The sequence below is a fragment of the Cetorhinus maximus genome, chromosome 27 (assembly GCF_964194155.1).
Source record: "Cetorhinus maximus chromosome 27, sCetMax3.hap1.1, whole genome shotgun sequence".
Classification (NCBI taxonomy): domain Eukaryota; kingdom Metazoa; phylum Chordata; class Chondrichthyes; order Lamniformes; family Cetorhinidae; genus Cetorhinus; species Cetorhinus maximus.
In genome coordinates, this window is record NC_135905.1 from 4,456,877 (window position 1) to 4,481,917 (window position 25,041).

The 25,041-nt window shown below is 45.4% G+C and overlaps 1 protein-coding gene across 50 annotated transcripts in view; it reads left to right on the plus strand.

Moving 5' to 3' along the window:
• Positions 1–25,041, plus strand: part of sorbs1 (sorbin and SH3 domain containing 1) — a 229,234-nt gene that overhangs the window by 182,387 nt on the left and 21,806 nt on the right. For 34 of the 50 annotated variants that reach the window (XM_078530556.1, XM_078530584.1, XM_078530561.1 and 31 more), the window contains 3 exons: positions 6,852–7,030; positions 16,759–16,847; positions 21,995–22,162. In XM_078530556.1, the coding sequence (XP_078386682.1) occupies positions 6,852–7,030; positions 16,759–16,847; positions 21,995–22,162 (436 nt within the window). The remainder of the gene's footprint in view (positions 1–6,851; positions 7,031–16,758; positions 16,848–21,994; positions 22,163–25,041) is intronic. The other 16 variants (XM_078530550.1, XM_078530589.1, XM_078530593.1 and 13 more) reach the window with 3 other exon arrangements.

Here is a 25,041-nt window from a genome sequence, read left to right on the forward strand (position 1 = left end):
ATTATCAGCCGTTTTTAATCTTCATGGGTGAGAGTTTGTACCGTAGAGCTCCGGGTGAGGGGGCAGGGGCGGAGGGGTGGCCCAGACTGTACTCATCTCTGTGCATTAAAAACCCATCTGGTTCACTAATGTGCCTTACCCGGTCTGGCCCACATGTGACTCCAGACCCACAGCGATGTGGTCGACTCTTAATTAGGGATGGGCAATAAATGCTAGCCTAGCCAGCGATGTCCACACCCCATCAACTAATAAAAAAAAAGATCTCAAGTTGGCGATACTATGAGATTTTGATTTACGATTTATCCCACCAAGGAAACAACACGCTCTGAATACCCTATCCCAGACCCACAAAATTCAAGCAGCACAATCCCAGTGAGTTATTAGAATGATCTAGAATGCATGACTTGAAGTGGCATTTGGGGCAGGCTCAGTATGAACTTGCAAAGCTAAATTGATAAATGCTTGAATGAGGAAAAAAAAATTGCAGAGGTATAGGGAAAGAGCCGGGGAATTGGGACTAAATGTCCAGTTCTTTCAAAGAGCTGGCACAGGTGCGATGGGCTGAATGGCCTCCTTTGCTGTGTCATTCTATCACCCTAGGATGTCCCAAAGCACTTTACAGCCAATGGAATACCTTTGAAGTGGTGTCAGAGTTGTAATGTAGGAAACAAGGCAGCCAATTCATGCACAGCAAGATCCCACAAACAACAATGAATCAAATGATCAGTCTGTTTTCGTGCTATTGGCTGTGGGGTAAATATTGCCCTGGGGACCTGGGGAGAGCTCCCCTGCTCTTCTTCAAAATAGTGCCATCCGACCTTTTACGCCAACCTGAGAGGGGAGGTGGGGGCCTTGGTTTAACGTCAACATCTGCAGGAAGGCACCTCCGACAGCGCGGCACCCCTCAGCGCTGCACTTGAGCGGCGGCCTGCACTTGTAGACTCGGGTCTCTGGAGCGGGATTTTAACCCTGTGGCCTTGTGACTGTCCGAGGCAGAAGTGGTTTCTTTCGGGTCTGCGAAATCGTCGCTGACCCGCAGACCGCCGATTGGATAGCCTTACCCTACCCCAACGAGCTGGCTGCAATCCCGGATAAATGGCTGAGTAACTGTTTGGTTACAATGGGCTGCGGTACCCGAGGCAGCCTCTGCCCTGCCTGAATTCCTCCGGTCCCCTCTGAACCCTTCAGTGGCCCAGGGTGGGGGATTTCCTTGCCACCCTCCTGAGGAAGAGTCGTCCTTCTGAAACATTAACCCCGTGTTTTCTTCTCTGCCACGCTTCCTGCTGCCAGGTTCGAGGCTCCTGAATATTCTAACCACGCCCTGCAGGACGTAGCCAGCCACAGGGGGTGGGGGGGTGGGTGGGGGGGTGGGGGGCGGCCTGGGTGTGTTGGTTTGTGTGAGGAAGCCTGAGCGCGAGTAAGCAAAATCAGTAATCTAGCAGGGAGGCCAAAAAAAATAAATATGTTGATGAAATGCCAGGAAGATTAAATGCTGCAGCCCCTCAGGCGACCCCCTCTCCCCCACCCCCTCCCCCCCCATCCCACCACCTCAGATCGACACCTTCTTCTGCCTGACGACCCTCAACCCCCGTGATTTTACAGCCCCGCTTAGCCCTCGTCGGGGCTCGGCATTGCAAGCGTTAAGTCTGTTTTTTTTTTTAAGAAAAAAAGCAGAATTAAATGACTCACTTAGAATTGGATTAATTCGCAACTGCCAGTTTGGCCGCAGTTTCAGTTTTCAGTGTGCCAGCCTCTTGGTGCATATCGTTAGTGCTTTAAATAGTATCATGATGATGCCCCCTGTAATGTGTGCCCATCTGTTCGTACACTTCAGTGGCCCTGTCTTTGGAGGCTGAGGCTGTCATCAGGGCTGTTAACAGCGATCAGGTTAATCAGCTGTATCCCTCCCCGCTGACACACTGTTGTCCTGATCCTTGTACAGATTTCATATCCCTTTCAAAGCAGTTCGCAGTGGACTCTCTGAGTAGAAGCTCCTATTAACTGTTCCTGTCATTTTTGCCCCCAGAAGGCCAGCATAGGCAGAGTATCGGTTGCAAGGACATGATAACGAACTTGCATTCATATAGCACCTTTCACATCTTTAGAAATGTTGTTGCCGGAAACATGGCAGCCGATTTGCATGCAGCAAGACCCCACAGCAAAGCAATAATGACCAGCTGACCCATTGGTTGAGGGCCATGGGAGAACTCCCCTGCTGCTCTTAGAGATCCACTTCAGAAAGCAGACAGTGACTCGGTTCGACATCTCACCTGAAAGGAAGCACCCCTGACGGTGCACCTTCAACAGTGCAGCACTCCCTCAGTACTGCACTGGAATGTCAGCCTGGATGATGTGCCCAAGTCTCTGGAGTGGGGTCTTGAACCCGCAATCTTCTGTTGCAGGCGACAGTGTTACCCACTGAGGCACAGCTGACAAGTCAGCCTGATGGCTTTGCACTAATCGTTTCCGTTGTTTTTAATTATTCATGAGCTTGGTTTTTTTCTCTCTCTCCTATTTGTATATTTTTGGGGACTCGGTGCTTTATTTTAAAACGTGGACCAGATTCTGTCTCTGCTCCCTGCCCTCTGCACACGCTGTTGTTGCAGAGGACATTGGCTCTGACTCTGCCCGTGCAATGCCAGAGATAAAGCCTATCGAATTGGAGCGCGCGCTGAGCAGATTCAGCCAGCTTAGGTTTAATGCTGAGACACTGCCGATGATGAATTATAAAAGCCCTTGACCCACGACCCCAGGAAGTTAGTCATTTAGGCAGATGACAATTTTTTTAATTTTTTGCTTTGTGACGGAGAGGACGCAAGTGATAATCTTTTGGCTGTATTCACGGGAGTGCAAGTCGGGGTAGGCTGATCGATGCTGATTGTTTTCATTCCTGCATCTCTCTCAATTGGCTTGTTTTTGCAATATGACATATTAGCTGCAAATTACACCATCAAATTAACCAAAAATTGGACAGTGGCCATTTAAATGACTGCTCAGAAGATTAACGTTGTTTGTGCTGCACCTCGTACTTTAGATGATTGAAGGCATCCTTGGGTAAAAAAGCACCTACCGTTTCCATGTATAGGAGGACACGAGATCTGCTCTGGACTTGATTTTCTTGAGTTACACGCACTCAGTTCTGTCAGAGTGTATATTTGCAAGGAGAACGCCTCCTGTGGTGTCAGCTGTGGCTCAGTGGGTAGCGCACTCCCCCCTGATTCAGACATCGAGAGCTCAAGCCCTCTTCCAGAAACCTGAATGTAAAATCTAGGTCGACACTCCAGCATAGTACTGAGGGGAGAGATGTTGGTGCTGGAGATGCTGTCGTTTAGATCAGACTATAAACCGAGTCTCTGTACGGTGCCCCGAAACAATTGGATGGCACTACTTTGAAGAAGAGCAGGGAAGTTAGCTCAGTGCCCTAACCAATATTTCTCTCTCAATCAACGTCACTTTTTTAAAAACCGGATTATCCGGTGAATATCACATTGCTGCTTGTGGGACCTTGCTGTGTGCAAATTGGCTGCCGTGTTTCCTCCATTACAGCAGTGACTGCACTTCAGAAGCAACTCATTGTTGATAAAGTGCTTTGAGATGCCCTGAGGTTGTGATAGGTGCTATATAAATGCAAGTCTTTCTGATTTTTTTTTCTCCCCCCCCTCCTTTGATTGGAGTTTGACCCACCAGCAGGCCAGATCACAGAAAATGCACCAGTGATTTGCCAACGTATACTTATGGTAATCTTCCTGCTGTGCATTATATTCTCTGGAGTTTAGAAGAATGAGAGGCGATCTCAGTAAACCTACAAAATTCCAAGGGGGCTTGATAGGGTGGACGCGGAGAGATTGTTTCAGCTGGTCGGGGAATCTAAAACATGGGGGCACAGCCACAGGACAAGGGGCCAATCATTTGGGACTGAGAGAAGGAGAAACTACTGCACTCAAAGGGTTGTGAATCTTTGGAATTCTCTACCCCAGAGGGTATGGAACCTCCATCGTTGAATACATTTAAGGCTGGGATAGACAGATTTTTGGTCTCTTAGGGAATTGAAGAACATGGGCAGTGGTGGGAAAATGGAGTTGAAACCCATGATTGTATTGAATGGTGGAACAGGCTCAACAGGCCATCTGGTCTACTCCTCCTCTTGTGTTCTTGTGAACATGATTTGGAAAAATCGGCTTCTTTATTCTTTTCCAAGACTTAATCCTTTATAAATCACCTGCTGGCTCTCAGGTAGAGTATTGCGGCCAATTCTTGGTGCCACACGTAAGGGAGGATGTCAAGGCCTTAGAGAGTGTGCGGAGGAGATTCACTGGAACAGAACCAGGAATGAGAACTCAGTTACTTGGAAAGACTGGAGAAGCCGGGATTGTTCTCCTTAGATGGCAGAAGTTTAAGGAGAGATTTAATAGAAGTGTTTGAAATGATGAATAAAAAATCAAAATGATAAGTATTGAGGGAGAGATTGTCTTCACTGGGAGAGGGTTGGTCATTAGGAGAGACAGATTTAAGACAATTGGCAGAGGGATCAGGGAAGCTAAGGTTTTATATCTGTATGCAGTGAGTTATGATTTGGAATGCATTGCCTGAAGGGGCAGTGGAAGCAGATTCAATAATCAAATAATTCAAAAGAAAATTGGATAAATACTTGAAAAGGAGGAATTAGAGCTTTGGGGTAAGAACGGAGGAGTGAGTCTAATTGGATAGTGTTTTTTTCAAAGAGCTGGAACAAGCATAATGAGCTAAATGGCTTTCTGTGCTACAGGATTCTATGTTGCTAAACCATGTGGATGTCCTCCCTTCCCTTGGTCACCTCTTCCTCCCAGTTTACAGGAGGAGTGTCCAAACATCTTGGCTTTGTGTGTTGTTAGTTCTGGAACCTTGAGCTGCGTTGCAATTGATTTCCTGTCCTTGATAATATGGTCACATCTCAAGTTGTTTATATTATTGACTATCTCTAACTGCTGATGTGATTAAACTCCCAGGCTTAACTCTTGCTAAACTTCCAATGTATTAATAGCTGTGGGAGCGCGTGGGCCAATCGAGAGTTTTTGGTGACCCGCCTGCATCTTGATTTTTAAAGTTCTCCTCCTTGTTTTCAAACCCCTTTGTATCCTTATCCCTCCCCATCTCTGTAATCTCCTCCAGCCCCACAACCCCTCTGACATATCTGCATTCCTCTAATTCTGGCAAAAATTTTAGTCACTCCACCTTTGGTGGTTATGTCTTCAGTTGCCTAAGGCCCCAAGCTCTGAATTTCCCTTACCCACACCTCTCTGCCTACTTCACTTTCCTCCCTTAAGACGCTTCTTAAAACCTACCTCGTTGACCAAGCTTTTGGCCATCAGGCCTTAATATCTCCTTACGAGGCTCAGTGTCATCTTTTGTTTTTAAATACCCCTGTGAAACACCTGGGGAAGTTTTATTGCATTACGAAACTACATAAATATAAATTGTTGCTGTTGTCCAAGGGGCTATGGCATATCCTAGTTTGCAAATACGAAGTCAATTTTCATTATGCTTTACGAAGTGCAGTAACATCGCAGGGTAATTCGAAACTGCTTTCTCCAAAATGTTCCTCCGCTCTGAGTGGGGATGCGGCGCTGGAAGGAAGCAGCAGTTTAAGGTGTCACACTTCCGTGCTGGTACGATGGCCCATGCTTCCCTTTTGAGTGTGGTTCCCTCCTGAGAATTGTGAGTGAATCCACCCATCAAGTTCTCTCTTCCAGTATAGTTTTCATCCCGAAAGAGCGGTTTGGGAGAGACATTAAACCCAGGCCCACCTGCCCGTTCAGGCGGACATGAAACACCCCAGGACCCGGCTTTAAAGAAGAGGGGCTCTCCCTGGTATCCTAGACAATCGTTACTCCTCATCTAATGTCACTAAAACAGACTATCCGCTCATTAACTCATTGTTGTTTGCGGGAGCGTTTTTTCCAGTTTGTTCGTTGGATGTGGGCTTCGTTGGCTAGGCCAGCATTTGTTGCCCTTCCCCTATTTGCCCCTGTGTATAAATGGGCCACTGGATTTCCTACATTACAACAGAGACGACACTTTTTTTAAAAAAAAAGTACTTCATTGGCTGAAAAGTGTTTTGGGGTGAAATAAGGTTGTGAAAGACTCTATAGAAATGCAAGCTTTGTCATTCTTCCAACAAGCCCAGAGCTTTATATAGAATTTTTTTATTGTTCTAGTAACCTGATACATAATTAAACTACTGAGCCAGCCCCATTGATCTGTCTAATGTAATGTTCCACTTAATAAATAGAACATCCTTAGCCAATAAATCCCCCCATTAGTTAAATATCAGCACCGAGAGAGTTCATTGATAAAACCTCCCTTGATCAGACGATTGCAGTCTTGCCTAAGACAGAACCAGTCACCAATGTGGAAAATGTGAGGACTGAGGCAAAAGGAAGGAAGTGATTCCAAATGTCAAGTTTCAAACTGCTACAGAGGAGCGGGGAGGGACCCAAGTTATTCCACTCTTTCCAACCCGTAGGGCGGATGGCCTTGATGTGAGGAACAGAATGTGATTCGCTGCAGCTCCAGCTAGCTGAGCTAATGTCTCTAAATGCATTGCAGTTCAGTGAATGAGTCAGCTTCACAATCATCCCCCCTCACAGTCACAGCCAAGCTCTGCACAATCAAACCACTGACTGATAAAGGTCGTCAGCATTTCAGCTAAATATCTGAAAGTGGGCATGAGTCATATAACATTTCAAGAGAGCCGTTTTCTACAAATGTTAAAGGTTAATGGGCCAATTTGTTTATTTTTGATCAGTTGGACATAGTCACGCAGAACGGGCCTGTTGCATGTGGTTATTATGCCGTGTGTTTTATTTCCCCAGTTCCGCATTTTCATCTGATTCCCATGCAGTGAGAAGGCAGTCGGAGATAGGGACAGGGGAGCCGATCAGCCAGGAGAACGAAAGGCAGATCTACAAGACAGTTCTGGAAGGAGGAGATATTCCGTTCCAGGGGTTGAGCGGCTTGAGCAAGAGAACATCCAGTTCCTCTTCAACCAAAGGTGAGCAGTGCCAGAGCATTGAAAAGCGCTCCGCGATAATTCAGCAGCCCTTCCCCTACAATGCTGTAACCAGTTAATAACTGCCCTACCCTTCATTGGCACTTGCCCTTGACATAGGTAGGAGATGTGATTGTCTATCGGGGGCATATAGTTGCTCTGCGGGATTTCTGCATGAATGCTCGCTTTGGGCCACAATCCCTTCAGTTAATCACTATTGGTTTCGGGTCAGATATAACTCTGTGTTTGGATGCAGTGTAAATCTCCCAAAACTCCGCTCCAATAATTTGCTTCAGGAAAAACCTCAGAAGAACCATTCCCTATTGCCAGAAGCCTGTCAGTTTCCATTTGCCACACTCACTGAGTGACACAGCCAGTTGGCTGTATGTCCTCATGCAATTGGCCTCCTGAAGATTTTTTATGTACTGTTGGCCCGTGGTCACACCACTAAACCTCTCCAACTCCACTTCATGTGGCAAGCATAAAGCCAACAATGAGAGAAAATTTCAGTCCCAAGACGAGCCATGGACTCTGTATATTGGTGATGACCCATTAGAACTTGGTAGATTCGGTAGAATTGTGCCACCTTCTGACTTGATTACTTTTGTTCTTTAAGCTGTCGTGTTTGTTTCAATGCTAATGTTGCCTTCGTCCACTCTTAACATCTAATGATGTGCAAGAGATGAAACCCGTGTGTGCAGTGACACCCAGGATGTGAATCCTGGGAGGCGCTGTTGTAGGAAGACCGTGCCCCACACGGCCTCCATTTTGTTGGCTTCCCGACGTGTCCAAACGACACCATCCAGTGATAGAAATTGGGATGAGCTGCATTCATAGGCCAGAAGCTTCGCCACCCAAGTTGACAAGCTAAACCACTGGCCGTAGGGACCCTTGTCTATTGAGAAAAGTGAAATGATGTAGATGTGTCTAAAGTTGGTTACTAACGCTTACCTATTCTAACACTTGTGTCTGTTCTGTTGCTCTGCACGCTTACCAGTGGATTTTAAAGGTGGGAATGGCCACAGCATTTCAACTACTTCACTTTATTGTACAGCAGTTAACTCTAGTAATATGCTAGGTAATAAATGTAAACATAAGAAGCCCCTGTCAGCGGCAAAAGCCTGTATTTCCGAAATCCTCCCCTCAAAATTCAAACCCAAACTACTTGTAGAGAGTATTCGTACCCAGGATCGAGAGGGTGACAACTTCTCTCCACAGAAATCCCAGAGCTGTGAGAATCTGCTCAGTGTCAACTGCCTGTTCTCCAGTAAGAAGGTGGTGATGAAAGAGACTGGGCAAAGTGTCGAGAGTCTCTTGCTGATGGAAAATGAAGAGCCTAGCCTTTGTCTAAGTGGCCATAGGAGGCTACAGGAGTTGTCCACCATCCCCCGGATTCGTCCACTTCCAAATGGCCCTGTTAACAACATGACCAAATTTACCAAGCTCTACCAAAACATGCAACCGCTCAGCCAATCGCCGTCCCTGGGGGTCCTGCCCACCTCCGTGGTGAGAGACACGGCATTTCAGTTTGAATGCAATACAAAAGGCCACTGTGAGCAGAACTCAAGCCAAGAAGGATTGGACGATGCCCCAAAGTATTCGGTGTCCTCCAGAGTCAATGAGTTTGAGCAGATAATCCAAAGGTCCCGCTCGATGCCTGCGCTGGATGCGACCAGTGGCTCTGTGCCATGCAGAAGCCCGGTGCCACCTCTCTCCAAGCCTTTCCTACAGTCAGCACACTCCGCCGAATCTCTCCTGGAGCCCCCACCCCGGCACTACCAGAAGACCCAGCCCGACGTTCAAATAACCATCCATAGCGCGTCCGTCTCCGGCAGCGAGACTGAGGAGGTGTCGTCCGAGCTCAGTGAGGTCGTGGTCATGGAGTCGCCCAGCCCTCGTGCCGATGTCCAGGTCGACTGCCTCTCCACCCTGTCAGCGGACAGCTCCAGCAGCAAGGATCAGTCCCTGAGCGCACGCCCAGCGAACCAGTGCAAAGGAGCCTGTCCCGCTTCCTACACCCGCTTTACCACCATCCGCAGGCATGAGAAACAAGCCACCCGCTCCTCGGACCCCAGACTGGCTACTCAACACCTCCCAACCTCTCTTTCCAGAAACCTTTACCTCCTGAGCCCAAGACCGTTTAGACTAAAAAAGGCCTTTCCACACAGGCCGCGAAAGCCGTTAGCACAGCCAGACTCGGCCAGCCAGGCTGAGGTAGAGCACAGGAAGGGAAGCCCGCTCGATAACACTGCCGACCAGGGGACGCTATCCAATAACAGGCCGTCCCTCACCCGACGCACGTCTTCCTTTCACGTTTTGGAAAAGCTGAGCCACTCAGCAGGCCCTGGACAATGCCAAGATAATGGCATCTCTCAGCCTGACCTCTCAGGGGAATCCGCTAATGGGAATCTTGTTCCTTTATCTGTAACCGATGGGGCCGACCCAAACAACAATCGGCAAAATGAACTTGGGATGTACCCGAAAGGTGGACTTTCCAGTAATTCGCTGGCATTTTGTCTGTTGTGACTATCTCTCTGTGTTTCCCCTTCCCTTCCCCAATTTGTGCTCTTTGTCTCTGTGACATTCCAGTTCCCATTCTAGTCTGTTCTTTCCCTACTTGTTTGACGTTTCACTGTATGACTTGGCGGATCAGTCATTGGCTGCCTCTCGGTATTTTGTCCAGAAGGATCTTACCTCTGGGTCACATGTTGTGCATGTAGAGAGATTCAGGAGTCAGATTTTGAGCACATGTGTAGTCTTGAGTTTGGTGCTTGCAAGGAATGCACACTAAACAGCTTCATTCATAGATAAAACGGAGCTGAGAGGATTGATCTTGTTTAGTGCAGTCACCTACAGTCAGACATGTGGACATGCATATGCACATGGGCACACATAACCATGTAAATACAGAATCACGCACACATTCTAGTTGATTCTAAATCGACCACAGCAGAAAGCGCCCAACTCACTCATTGGAACCATCTGTTCCTATTGAGCAGTGCTGGACAAATTCAGCCTCACACAGTCACATGCTGGTTCATGACACACAACACAGATGTACACTATATTGACACAAGGACACACACACTGACACACACTAGGAGATACACACTCCCTCACACACAGAGACAAGGTCACACTCGCTTTCGCACTCCCAGACACACTCACAAACGGGCACATCGACACAGTCACGCACAGCCACATGGACACACACACATACATATACACACACACGGGCACACACGGGCACACTCTCATACAGGCACATGGGTACATTCTCGGAAATGTGCCCAACCACATTGACACATTTGCACTCACACAGACACACACATACAGGGGCACACGCACACATACGTACGGGCACACTCACACGGGCACACACACCCATACACGGGCACACACACACGGGCACATGGGTACGCTTTCTCTCACGCACAGCCACTTGGACACACTCATGCACATGAGGCAGTATTTTCGTTCCCAAGTCAGGTGGGCAGAGTCAGGAAATTTCCCAACTCTGCAAACCCAATTTGGGATAAAAGGTGCCCTGAATGTTTTGATTCTCATTCTGGGGGTGGACATGGGTGCTAACTGGAGTCAGGCCTGCTGCCCACAGAAACATCATGGAGGCAGTGACAGGGGCTGCTGGGTGCCAAGGTGGGCTGGTTAAAGGTGTAGTTCATTGCTGTGGGACTCCACTCGCCCCTTAACGTGCTCCATGCCCCACCCATGCCAACTCAAGCCCCTCCACAACCCCATGGCCCTTGTACCCTCCATGCCAACCTATGCCCCTCTATCTACCCCCTTGGCCCCTCATGCCCTGCATGCCAACTTAGTGCCGATCCATGCCAACCTTTTCCCCACACCCACCACCCTTTGTCTTTACGCCCTCCATGCCAATTCACCCAGTATCCACCATGGACAGATCACAGGAGCCATGCTGAGATGAAATAAAATAGAGTTTTAAGTATCTATTATAGACTATTAAAAGAACAGTCTTATTGATAAAATCCCATTCAATATATTTAAATCTCTTCGAGTACTTAAGCCATGTAAAAACATACAATTTTTTCAAGTACTTTATCCGTTATAAAAACAAACATATGTATTCATAGCCCACATCAATATCTTTATCCGTTTATAACCACTTGGAGCTGTCAATCAAACTGAACTTACAGCCCCCCACTGTGATAATTATAGGTTGTATGAGCAGCCAAGCACTATTAATCCTATAATGATAGCCATCAGGCTTATGTCAACAAACATCTATTGAAATTGCAAGCACCAATTTTTTTTTAAAACTATAAGTCCCTATTTTTTTCCCCAAAATTTAAAGGTCAGGGGATTAAAATCGCCTGAAAGCTTGACAGCTCCACAGAACTTATCCACCTTTTACGCACATTAACGTCTACTGTTAACAACCCCAAAGGAGTACGTGGATCTGTCCAAAGAACTTTGTTAGGTATAGACCTTTTCCTCAAATATCTGAAGTCAACCAGTCATGTGTCAGAAACCTGGGTGATAAAAATTGCTTCAGAGTCAAGGCAGCTGCACTTGTAAATGTCCTGCTGCCTCCATGCACTGTGAATGTGTGAAATACCTCCTGCCCCCGCCCCAACCATTCTCTCCTGGCAAAAATGGTGCACACCGGGTTCGGGGGTTACACTTTCTGAATCAGGGCTCCGGTGCCATTTTGGCTAAGGCACAGAGCCCTTCTGTCTCCGTGAAAATTCGGGCCATGGACACAGTCACTGACCTGGTGATCCAGAGACGCAGGGTAATGCTCGGGGGACCTGGGTTCGAATCCCACCACAGCAGATGGTGGAATTTGAATTCAATAAAAATCTACAATTAAAAGCCTGATGGAGACCGTGAAACCATTGCCGATTGTCGTAAAAACCCATCTGGTTCACTAATGCTCTTTAGGGAGGGAAATCTGCAGTCCTTATCTGGTCGGGCCTACAATGTGACTCGAGACCCACAGCAATGTGGTTGACTCTTAAAATGCCCTCTAAACAAGGGCAATTAGGGATGGGCAATAAATGCTGGCCTAGCCAGCGACGCCCACATCGCATGAATGAATAAAAAAAACACATACACAAACACATGGACAAACTTGCTCTCTCCCACGTGCGTCCGCACACTCACACTCTCACTCACACACATGGAGAGACATGGACACACACATAACTACATTTGGATTCAGCATCTGACAGCCAGTTTCAGAATTGTTTTGTATTAATTTATTTTTTCATGGGATGTGGGTGTCATTGGCAAGGCCAGCATTTGTTGCCCATCCCTAATTGCCCTTGAATTGAGTGGCTTGCTCAGCCATTTCAGAGGGCAGTTAAGAGTCAATCAGATTGCTGTCTGGAGTCACATGTAGGCTAGACCAGGTCCTAAAGGACATTTGTGATCTAGATGGGTTTTTACAACAATCGATGATAGTTTCGTGGTCATTGTTGCTGGGACTAGTTTTCAATTCCAGGAATTTTTTAATTAATTCAATAACTGCTGTGGTGGGATTTGAACTTGTGTCCCCAGAACAGTTCATCTGGATCTCTGGATTACCAGTTCCGTGACAATATCACGATGCCACCATCTCACCCACGCTGATTCTGTAATTCTGTGATTAGCTGTCAGATGCTGAACTCAAATGTTGTATGGGAGTATGCCCTTGTGTCTGTCACAGCGGAGAAGGAGGCCATTAGGCCCATCATGTCTGTACCAGCTCTCTGAATGAGCGATTCACTTAGTGCCATTCTCCCTCCGTACCCCCATAACGCTGCACATTGTTCCTCTTCAGATAACAGTCTAATTCCCTTTTGAATGCCTTGATTGAACCTCCCTCTACCACGGCCTCAGGCAGTGCATTCCAGACCTTAATTACTCACTGCATGAAACAGTTTTTCCTCATATCGCTTTTGCCAATTACTTTAAATCTTTGCCTCCTCATTCTCAATCCTTTCATGAGTGGGGACAGTTTCTCCAAATCTACTCTGCCCAGACCCCTCATGATTTTGAACACCTCTATCAAATCTCCTCTTGGCCATCTTTTCTCCAAGGAAAACAGTCCTAACTTCTACAGCCTATCTTCATAATTGAATTTCCTCATCCTTAGATTCATTCTCATGAATCTTTCCTTGCCACTCTCTTCAATGCCTTCACATCCTTCCTAAAGTGTGATGCCCAGGGTGCAATGCTCCAGCTGAGGCTGAACCCGTGTTCTATACAAGTTCAACATAACCTCCTTGCGCTTGTTCTCTAAGCCCCGATTATTAAAGGCCAGGATACCGTAGGCTTTATTAACCACACTCTCAACCTGTCCTGTCACCTTCAATGGTTTATGCACATGGATACCCAGGTCCTGTTGCTCCTGCACTCCCTTTAGAGTTGTACTCTTTATTTTACTATCTCTCCATGTTCTTTCTACCAAAGTGAATCACTTCACATTTCCTCATATTGAACTTCACCTGCCACTTGTCCACCCATTTCACCAACTTGTCTATATCCTTTTGACTTTCGACACTATCCTCCTCACTTCTCACATTGCTTCCATGTTTTATATCATATGAAAATTTTTAAATTGTGCCGTGTACACCAAGATCTGGGTCATTAATATAAATAGGGAAGAGCAAGGGTCCCAGTACCGACCCTTGGGAAACTCCATTACAAACCTTCCTCCAGCCCAAAATTCATCCATTAACCACTACTCTCGGTTTCCTCTCACTCCTCCAATTTCGTATCCATGTCTGCTACTTTCTCTTTTATTCAATGAGCTATAACTTTTCTCAAGTCTGTTGTGCGGCATCGTATCGAATGCCTTTTGGAAATCCATGTACACCACATCAACAGCATTGCCCTCATCGACCCTCTCTGTTACCACTTCAAAAAACTCTAGTAAGTTATTTGCCCATGAGTAATCCATGCTGGATTTTCTTTATTAGCCTGCATTTGTCCATGTGACTTTTAATTTTGTCCTGAATTATTGTTTCCAGAAGTTTTCCCACCACCGAAGTTAAAATGACCGGCCTGCAGTTGCTGGGTTTATTTTTACACCCTCTCTTTTGTTGAGCCAGGATGTAACATTTGCAATTCTCCAGTCCTCTGGCACCTCCCCTGAGCCTAATGAAGACGGAAAAATTATGGCCAGTGCCTCTGTAATTTCCACTCTCACCTCCCTTAGTATCCTTGGATGCATCTCACCGGGACTGGTGCCTTATCAACTTTAATTAAAGACAGTCTATCAATACCTCCGCTCTATTAATTTTGAACCTTCAAGTGTCTGAATTACCTCCTCTCTCACCATGGCCTGGGTAGCAGCATCTTCCTTGGTAAGGACAGATCCAAAGTATTCACTTAACACCCCAGGCCATGCCCTCTACCTCCATGTCTAAATCCCCTGTTTGGTCCCTGATCAGCCCTACTCCTCCTTTTACTACCCTCTTACTATTTATGTGCCTATGGAAGACTTTGGGGTTCCTTTTTATCTTAGCTGCCTGTCTCTCTTCATACTCCCTCTTTGCTTCTCTTATTTGCTTTTGCTCCTCCCCTCTGAACCTTCTTTATTCAGCCTTGTTTTCTATGGTAGTTTCTACCGGACACCTGCCATAAGCACGCTTTTTCTTCTTTATCTTAATTTCTACCTCATTTGTCGTCCAGGGAGCTCTGGATTTGTTGCTCTATTTTTCTCTTCAGAGTTGATATACCTTGCCTGTGCCCAAACTATCTCCTCTTTGAAGTTAGCCCATTATCTGGCTACTGTTTTTCCTGCCAACCTTTGACTCCAAGTTTTTTGGCCCAGGTTCATTCTTATCGCATTGAAGTTGCCTTTCCCCTAGTTAATTATTCTTACTCTGGACTGTTCTTTATTCTTTTCCGTGGTCAACCTAAACCTTTTGATACAATGATCACTGTCCCCTAAGTGCTCTCCGACTGATACTTGATCCACTTAGCCCATCTCATCCCCAGGCCTTGGGTTTCTTGTTGGACTGGAAACATACTGCTGTAGAAAATTCTCCTGAGCTCACTCTCGGAACTCTTGTCCCCCTCTGCCCTTTACCACTATCCCAGTCTCTATTTGGATAATTAAAGACCCCATTATAACTACCCTATGATGTTTGCACCTCCCAGTAATTTCTTTGTAAATGTGTTCCACTACATCCATCCCGCTAGTTGGTGGCCTGTAGACAACACCGAGCAATGTAATTGCACCTTTTTATTGTTCCTTATCACTAGCCAAATAGATTCTGTCCTCGGCCCTTCTAGGACACTCTCTTCTTCCAATACTGCACTGTTATCCTTAATATTGCCACCCCTCCCCCTCTTCTCCCTTCCCTATCTTTCCTGAACAACTTGTCTCAGGAATATTCAACACCCAGTCCTGCTCTTTTTTGAGCCAGGTCTCTATCGCCACAATATCATATTTCCACATGGCAATCTGTGCCTGCAACTCACCAACCTTATTTACCACACTCTGTGCATTCACAGACATGCACAGTAACCCTGATTTAGACTTCATTACTCTCTCCCTCCCTCTGACCCCAACTCTAACTGACCATTCCCTACTCTAGTGCTATCCCTCCCAGTATTTTGTGCACCAGTCAGTGAGTATTTATTTATTGTTAGTTTTTGGGTTGACAACAATAGCAACAATTGCATTTATATAGTGTTTATATTTTGTTGCATTGTAAAACATCTATAGCACTTCAAAGGAGACAGAATGCAATATTAGAGCACATAAAGAGAGACACATTAGGACAGATGGTCAAAAGCTTGAGCAAAGCGGAAGGTTTTAAGGAGAACCTTAAAGGAGGAAATAGAGGTGGAGAGCTTTAAGAATTGAATTCCAGAGCTAAGGGCCTCAGCTGTTCAAGGCATGGCCACCCAGTGGTGGAGTGATTAAAATTGGGGATGCTCAAGAAGGAATTGGAGGAACGCAGAGGTCTTGAAGGATTGTAGTGCTGGAGGAGGTTACAGAGATAGGGGGCCGGTGAAGCCATGGAGGGAATTGAAAACATGAGAATTTTAAAATTGTGGCATTATTACCAACACTTGCTGCTCTAATCCCATTTGTCACATTTTTTCTGGGAGCCTCACTTCAAACTGAATTTTTAGATAGCTATGAGCAGTGAGGGTGAGCAGCAGAGTGTTGAATGTAAGCTGTGTAGGCTGGGGCCTAGCCTAGCCTGATGCCTTTTTAACCCCCTCTGCTGCACCAGTAGGCCCTGTAGTAATTGGAAGTTTCACAGGCTAGCTCGAATAAAGACAGGCATCTGTGGCGAGGTGGCAGAGAGCTGCCGGAGTTTTCTTGAAGTGAAGTACAGTGTGAATCAGTAGAGGAAGACAAATGGGGAAGAGGAGATTGATTGTGTAAGTAACCAAGGCCGCAGGTGATTATTGAAATGATTCCTGCAACATGCAAGCGAGTAGAGAGATCGGGACCTAACATTTTGCAGGCAATAATATGTAAACTGGAGAGGAAATGTCTGTGGATTAATTCTTAACTTAGTTCTCAAATTGTTGCACTCTTGCAGTCAGGTTTGCCCTATCGGTGCTCGAATACATATTTCTCTAATAATATTTACTTCTAATTGGTAGACCACTATAAACTCTCTTGAGGCTTTATTTGATATCAGTTTGCAACAAGGTTAAGCTCACACTCGCAGCTTAAACCATCTCCTTTTGTGAATGAGGCGGGTAGATTAACCATGCTTTGTGTTGTCTTCAAGTAGAGTCAGACTCTCCAAGGCTGTCCGCTCCAATCGAGCGCATGGAGACCCCTGAGGAAATGTGCCGTCGTCGCCAAGAAGACAAGGAGGTGGGTTCCTGACTGATTGACCTTTGGGTCAAAGGTCAATTGGGTGTTGTCAAAAAAAAATTCTAATCTGTAATTTTTCGTAGTACCGTAGGCTAATTTGAATTCCTTCGAAACTCTCTTTGTGGTGATGTGTTTGGGGAGGGTGGGAGGGCGCCTGGGTGGAGTAAAGTTGGATGTTACTTCCTCTCGGCTTACATTGGTGTTTGCAAACGAGGTAAGCAATCACTTTCTGTTCGGCTTGGTAGCCTCTTATAGCAGCCCACTGGCAGCTTATAATGGCCTCCATGCTGTGTTTGTTGACGTACTTTGTTTTAAACGGGTTTGCAATGTGCAATAAATGGTTACGTGTGATGGGAGTCACGCAGACTCACCAACCTATGCGATACTGAGTCTCCTCCGTGACAGAGCCACCTGCTTCTCTACCATAGTCTGAATGTGGGTGGCCATGCTAGCTAATTAGGCCGTAACTCCTGTGGTTCTGTGAGAGCTGATCACTTATTGATGCAGCACTTTTTAAGCGAGGGCTGATCACGTTCTATATTTACTGTTGGGATCCAACCATTTGACAAATTCAAAAGCCTTAATTCAAGTGGTGTTTACCTACTTGACTGCACTGCAAGTTTGAGAATTGTGTTTGCCAAACATATTTCATCAATAAATGAAATACTGAATAAACACAGAACACGTAGTGAGACGTATTGTGAACTGGGATTCCCGTTTCAGTGGCCCAGTTTAAACAGGACGTTATCATGTAGAATCACACAGCGTTGGAGGGATGTCGTTTGGCTCATTGTGCCTGTGCCATTTCCTTGCCCTTTCCCCATATTTCTCCAGCTTTCTCCACGTCAAGTATATATCCGATTCCCTTTGAACGTTATTGCTGAATACAGTGCCATATTTGTGAGCAAAGGGTAAAGCCCATGGAGTAACAGAGACAGTGGCAGCATTGACATGAAGTTAGTTGAGTGGCGGCAAACAGAGCAGCGCTGAGCGGTCACTTTTCGGGCTGGATGACAATATGTAGCGGTTTTCTCCAGGGCTCAATAATGGAGCAACCACTTTTCTTGCTCCATATTAATGATTTAGACTTAGTGTATGGGGCACAAATTCAAAATTTGCAGACGACACACAACTTGAAAGTATAGTGAGCAGCGAGGAGGATAGTGATTGACTTCAGGAGCATATGTGGACAGGCTGGTGGAATCGACAGATACACGATGGATGCAATTTAATACCAAGTGCAAAGTGATACATTTTGGTAGGACAGATGAGGCGAGGCAATATAAAATAAAGAGAGTACGCAACAGAGACACCCGGGGGTATATGTACACAAATTTGAAGGCAGCAGGGCCGTTAAAAAGGTTTACCAGACCCAAAGATGAATAAATAGAGGCTTAGATTACACGAGCAAGAAAGTTAGGATGAACCGTTATAAAACACTGGTTCGGCCTCAACTGGAGCATTGCATTTAATTTTGGGCACCGCACTTTAGGAGGTTGTGAAGGCTTCAGGGCAGATTTATGAGCATAGTTCCAGGGATGAGGAACCTCACTTAGTGGATAAATTGAGGGGGGCTGTTCTTCTTGGGAAAAAGATGATTTAGATGAGGTTTTATTCGCCTAAAATTATGAGGGGCCTAGGCAAAGTAGATGGAGAGAACCTATTCCCATTGGCAGAAAGGCCAAGGACCAGAAGAGGGCACCGATTGAAAGTGACTGGTGAAATAACCAGTTACACAGTGAGTGGTTGCACTGCCTGAGTGTGTGGCCGGAGCCAGTTGACTTGTGACTGGGAATTGGGTAGCACCTGAAGGGAAGAAAATTTACAGGACTACGGGGGGAAGGACTGGGATATGGAACGAGCCACAATGCTTTTGTACAGAGCTGGCATGGACTTGATGGGTTGAATAGCCACCACCTGTGCCATTACCATACTACAATTGTATGCATCTACTTCCACCGCCCTTTTATGTAGAGTATCCTAGATCATAACAACTCACAGTGTAACACTTCCTCCTCATCTCCACTCTAATTCTTTCACCAACTACCTTAAATGTAGGCCCCCTGGTCACTGATCCTCCTTCCAGTGAAATGAGTTTCCGCTTATTTACATGGTTTTGAACCCCTCTGTTAAATCTCTTTTTAATCGTCTCTGCTTTCAGCAAACAATGGCAGCTTCTCTAATGCGTGAGAGGGTGGAGTTAATGTTGGACAATTTTAAATCCTTACTGAAATTTCTGTCTAAATGTTGATGTTGGATTTTTAAAAATTGGGTATCCCTCTTGGTTTTGGTTTGACGAGATTTGCAGTGAGTTGCAATGCAATTCATGGCCTTGTGATATTTCTTTAAGTCAGAGTAGAGAGTTTAGAAACATGTTATTTATTCATTGCCCACTTAAGTAAAGCACCTAAAATTGAAATATTGTTTTAAAAAATGACAAACGTACAGTCTATTCTTAATTTGAAATTGTTTAATTTGAATTCTGTTGATTTAAAATGAAATTGTGCAAAAGAAAGGATTAGATGGATGGAATTCACAAGCAGGGAAGTAATGTTAAACTTGTATGGAATCTTGGTTAGACCACTATTGGACTACTGTGTCCAGTTCTGGTCACTATTATCATAAAAAGGACATAATGGTAATGGGGAAGGTGTAAAACACATTTACAAGGCTCTTACCAGAACGGACAAGTTAGAACTATAAGGATGAACAGGCAGTTTCTTTCTCTTGATAAGAGCAGGCTAAGGGGTAACCTAATAGAGGCCTTTAAAATTATGCAATGTTTTGGTGGAGTAGACACACACACACTTGTGGGGAAAAAGAAACCATCCATATAAAATAGTCACGGAACAATCCAATCGGAAATTCAGAAGAAAGCTGTCTATCCACAGAATGTGGAACTCATAACCTCAGGGGAACGGTTGAGATGAATGGAATAGATGCATTTAAGGGGAATCTAGATAAACGCGTGAGGGGCGATGGAGTTGATAGAGTTGGAAGAGGCACGAGTGGAGCATAAACGCTGCCATGAGCTGCCTGGGCCAAATGGCCTCTTCCTGTGCTGTGTATGTTCTATGTAATTCCATGTAAAATGTCTCCTGTGATTAAGACAGCAATCGATAGATTTCTGGATACCAATATTATCAAGGGATGTGGGGATCGTGGGAAAGTAGCATAAGAGGTAGATGATCTGTTTGAATGGTGGAGCAGGTTCGATGGGCTGAATGGCCTACTGTTCCTATTTCCTATGTTCCTATGTAATTGGTATGAGGGTTTAACTAAGGGGTTTGATAGGAGTAAGGCATTGGGTGTGACGTACTCCACTTTCACTGAGACATTTTGCTGCAGTTACTCTGGAGAGACCGGTACTGAGGATAAATAAAATGGGACTCCGTGAAAATACACTGAGATGGATATGTCATTGGCTGACTGACAGAACCCAGAGGCTGATAGCACAAAATGATTGTCTTCAGCCTGGGCGAGTGGCTTAGAACCACAGGGCTCTGTTTTGGGATCTTTCGTGTTTAATATCTCATTAAATAATCTGGAGCTGGGTGTCACACGCACAGTGACTACCTTTGATGATGCTGCCAAGTTAATGAAGGTGTGGGGATTGGAAAGGTGATCAGGATAAACTGCAGGAGGATATTAATATACTTGGAAATTGGACAGACAGGTGGCAGGGGAAATTTAATGGAGCAGAATGCAAATTGCTTCACTTGGGGACAAAAATAAATCCAGGAAGGGATTATTGCTAAAACGGAAAGAAAATAATGTGCCTGGAAAATGATGGAGAATTGAATACTTGGTGCAGTGAGTAAAGCAGATCAGATATTGGGATGTAGTCAAAGGTTAATGTTGAGTTGACATAATGAGGTCATTCTGCCACTTTATAAATCATTGGTGTGACTACACTTGGAATAACACTGTGCATAGTTGTGGTCAGCAGAGTGTGAGAAGGATATTGCAACTGTTAGAAGGATGGAGAAGGTTTGAGTGGTTGGAGGGGTGTAAAGTGGACATCTACTCACAAGACAAGCAGAGGTTGAGAGGTGATATATTTGCTGTTTTGAGGAAGCAAGATTAGATAATGGAGACTGTGATTAGCTGTTTAACCTTGTCCAGAGCATGAGAAACAGAGGAAGCAAACTTTCACTTCAAAACTAAACTGTATAAACAATATTTCGGTGAGTGAGTGGAACAGGCGCTGTAGGGAGAAGGTGGGAAGTACTTGGTGTTGAGTTTGGGATACAGTACTTGAGGACACGTATGGGAGAAAGAAGTGATTATATGGGCCTGTGGTTCCCAAATTTCTCCACCACTCGGGGTTTCCTCACCTCATGTTTGGGTCTGTTGTAGAATCATTCTAAAGATGGATTGCTATGGTTAGTTAATAATTCCAATATCACTGTGCCATAGAACCACCAGGATGGTAGAGGGTGAGCAAGGTCGACCTTGGCCTTTTATCACCTAGTGATACCTATGTTCTGAATGATGGGCAGATTTTTTTTACCAAAAATTATTGATTTTTCACTAATAGTAGTGGAATGTAAGAATTCGATTAAACTGTTGATCTCTACACCCAGCTCACTGCACCATAACGCGTGCCATTGCCAGACGCTGTGTTAAATGTGCTGGAGTTTGCCTATCATTAGAAGTATCAAACTGTATAGTATTTGGAGGCTAGATCACAAATATCTCTCTCACTGCCTCTCTCCTGTGGTCAGAGGAAGGGGCTACACTTTAAATCTTGGGGTGATTTGCAAAGTCCCTGGCTCTGCGGGAGTTTAGTCTTGTCCGCCGTGTGTTTCATTATAAACTTTGTCATTTGCACCAGATTCTGTTCTGTGAATCTTTCAATTCTATTTCCCATTAACCTGCATTAAAGCAGAAGGAAATAGAGGTGCCCATCAAGCTGAAGATGCAAGTGGGTGAAACAGAAATGAACATTCTAAGAGATCTCATCTGTAAACAGCTTGTTACACGTAACTTTTATGGAAGCCAGATTCTGAATATCTGCGCTATCACAATTTTTAAATGTGTTTGAACATTTTTGGCAAGAAAAATTGGCTTTTTTTTTGTGTCTCTCTTTCAAATCAGCAGAAGCAGAACTTTTTACAATCCCATTTTGTGCGATTTTCTAACAGAGACTGTTAGAAGAGCAAAGACGGCTTAGACGGGAACAAGAGGAAGCTGATATTGCAGCCAGGAGGCACACGGGGATCGCTCTTACACATCACCAGTTTATCACTAATGACAGATTTGGGGACCTCCTTGACATAGACGAGGCAGCAAGGAGGAGATCTGGGTCAGAGGTCGGTTTCACTCACCTCAGTGCACAACTTGACCCAAAGCAGTACATGTCATCTTCTCTATGCTGTGCTGTTCAATGTCCAGCTTTTGGTGGAGTACATGCACTAACCCTGCAATAAAAGCCTAACTGTGGAAGGAGTGTGGGCAGATGCTTCATAGTCAGCCACTTCGCATGATTTAAAACCTCTCGCAGCTCACCCTTGCTGCGGAATCGTGTGCGTGTGTGTGCGTGTGTGTGTGCGTGTGTGCACGTGTGTGTGCGTGTGTGCGTGCGTGTGCGTGTGAGAGAGAGTGTGATGTCCTGCACCTCCACTCCATGATTATCCTCTCTCTTTGTGTTCTCGATTAGAAAGTCTGATATTTACCTTCATGCCTTACTAACCCCATCACTTCCTTCTGGTGTTTGTGAGGGCTGGTCAGAGAGGAGGACACCATTCCAACAGGTCCGACCAAGTTAGATATTCCCTAAAAAAAAAAAATGTATGGCAGTTTGGAAACCGTGCAACTCACAATTGAAGCCATCAGGGAGGTGAGTCTGCTGATTTACAGCACTTCACCCCAGCGTCTGCCCAGATAGTTTAGCTTTGGCTGGCTATTCAGCTGCTGACGGCATCATGGCCAAGCCTCATTGCCCCATAGTGTTCACACCTATATGGATCACCAGACAGCAATCAGGAGCGCACTGATTTCACTTTCCTGCTACCAAGCTTAACTGTGGCAGCTTTACTGCTGCAGCATCTCATCCAGCACAGACTGGGAACAGAATCTAGAACATCCTGGTCCTGTACAGCGCTAGGCTCAAAGCATAGACACAGCCATTTGGTGAGGAGGGAGTTAGTGTTTCATAGCTGTGCTATTCCGAATGGAGCCAGTTACATGGCTTCAGTAACATGACCATGGGGATTGGTTAGTTCAGTTGTTTAGAGTGTGATGCAGAGTGATGTTAACAGCATAGGTTCAATCCCTGTGCCAGTGCGTTAGTTTGTGGAGCCCTCCCTCCCTGCCTTATTCCACGTTTGCACAGCGATGCCCTTCAAGCTGTATATAACCAATGTCTCTCTCTAATGGAGATGGAAAGCTACAGTCTTTCATGGACTACGGCTAATTACCTACCTAGCTGACATGACCACTAACCTCTGCTTAGTGGCTGCACTCAAGTCTGACAGCTTCAGGCCAACATTAAAAGCGCGTCAGAGATAAATAAAGAGCAAAGCAGTCTATTTTGATGCCATCCTTTGCAAGAAATAACACAAGGGCTCAATTTTTGATTCTGTAAGACTATTTGGTCAAAGAAGATCCATCTGCTTGGCTAGCTAGCTTGTCAGCTTCTCTGTTATATAATTAAAGGCACCAAAACTGGTCCCCTTTTCTCTCTCTCTCTCTCGCTCTCTCTATCTCTCTCTCTCAGCTGCTGCCAATTGCCTGGGCATGATGTCACTGGGCACAAGCAGTAAATATTGGCATTGACCAGGAGCAGGGAGCCCAGGGTGTGAGGGTGAGAGAAGCAGGTCCTGGCTTCTGTTCCTTGACAGGAAGAAATTTGCTCGGTGCTTCTCTCACCCTCACACCCTGGGCCCTGCTCCTGATCAATGCCAATATTTACTGCTTGTGCCCAGTGACATCATGACCAGGTAATCGACAGCAGCTGAGAGAGACATAGAGAGAGCGAGATATAGAGAGAGCGAGATATAGAGAGAGCGAGAGAGAGAGATATAGAGAGATAGAGAGAGCGAGAGAGAGAGATAGAGCGAGAGAGAGAGATATAGAGAGATAGAGAGAGTGAGAGAGAGAGATATAGAGAGATAGAGAGAGCGAGAGAGAGAGATATAGAGAGATAGAGAGAGCGAGAGAGAGATATAGAGAGATAGAGAGAGCGAGAGAGATATAGAGAGAGCGAGAGAGAGAGATATAGAGAGAGCGAGAGAGAGATATAGAGAGAGAGAGAGATATAGAGAGAGAGAGAGAGATATAGAGAGAGAGAGAGAGAGACATAGAGAGAGCGAGAGAGAGATATAGAGAGAGAGAGAGATATAGAGAGAGCGAGAGAGAGAGATACAGAGAGAGGGAGAGAGAGAGATACAGAGAGAGGGAGAGAGAGAGATACAGAGAGAGGGAGAGAGAGAGATACAGAGAGAGGGAGAGAGAGAGATACAGAGAGAGGGAGAGAGAGAGATACAGAGAGAGCGAGATACAGAGAGAGCGAGAGAGAGAGATACAGAGAGCAAGAGAGAGAGATACAGAGAGAGAGAGATATAGAGAGAGCGAGAGAGAGAGATATAGAGAGAGCGAGAGAGAGATATAGAGAGAGCGAGAGAGAGAGATATAGAGAGAGCGAGAGAGAGAGATATAGAGAGAGCGAGAGAGAGGAAAAAGGGGAATTGCTTAAACAAAAAGTCACTGCTGAGGTTGGATTTGGTGGTCTTCAGCCCGAGTGACATTGAGTTGGTGGTCCTCACATTCACTTCCCTTCAGCTTGGCTCAGACGCTTGGATAAAAGAACTCCTGCTGTTGAATGCAATGTTTCCTATCATAACTACACAGTGGTGCTGCCAAAATACACCAACTTCTGGAATGATTAATTCTGCTTCAATTTTAAAGACAAAATCCAGTGCTCACACCATTCATTTTATACATTTATTAACATGTTGTATAATATTCGCTCTTCCTTTTGAAGCCTACTGCTTTGTCTCAATTTGCATTATCCCATAATTTTCCAAACATTTGTGTTGTATTAATTCCTATTATTCTAGAAATTAGATGTGCTAGCACTGTGAATGGTCTGTAAAATGGTGGCAGGAGTATGTTGACAGGATAATGACACAGAGGCAATGTACTTAAGGTTCTCCATTTTCAGTCATTAATAATTTTGTCGGATTTGCAC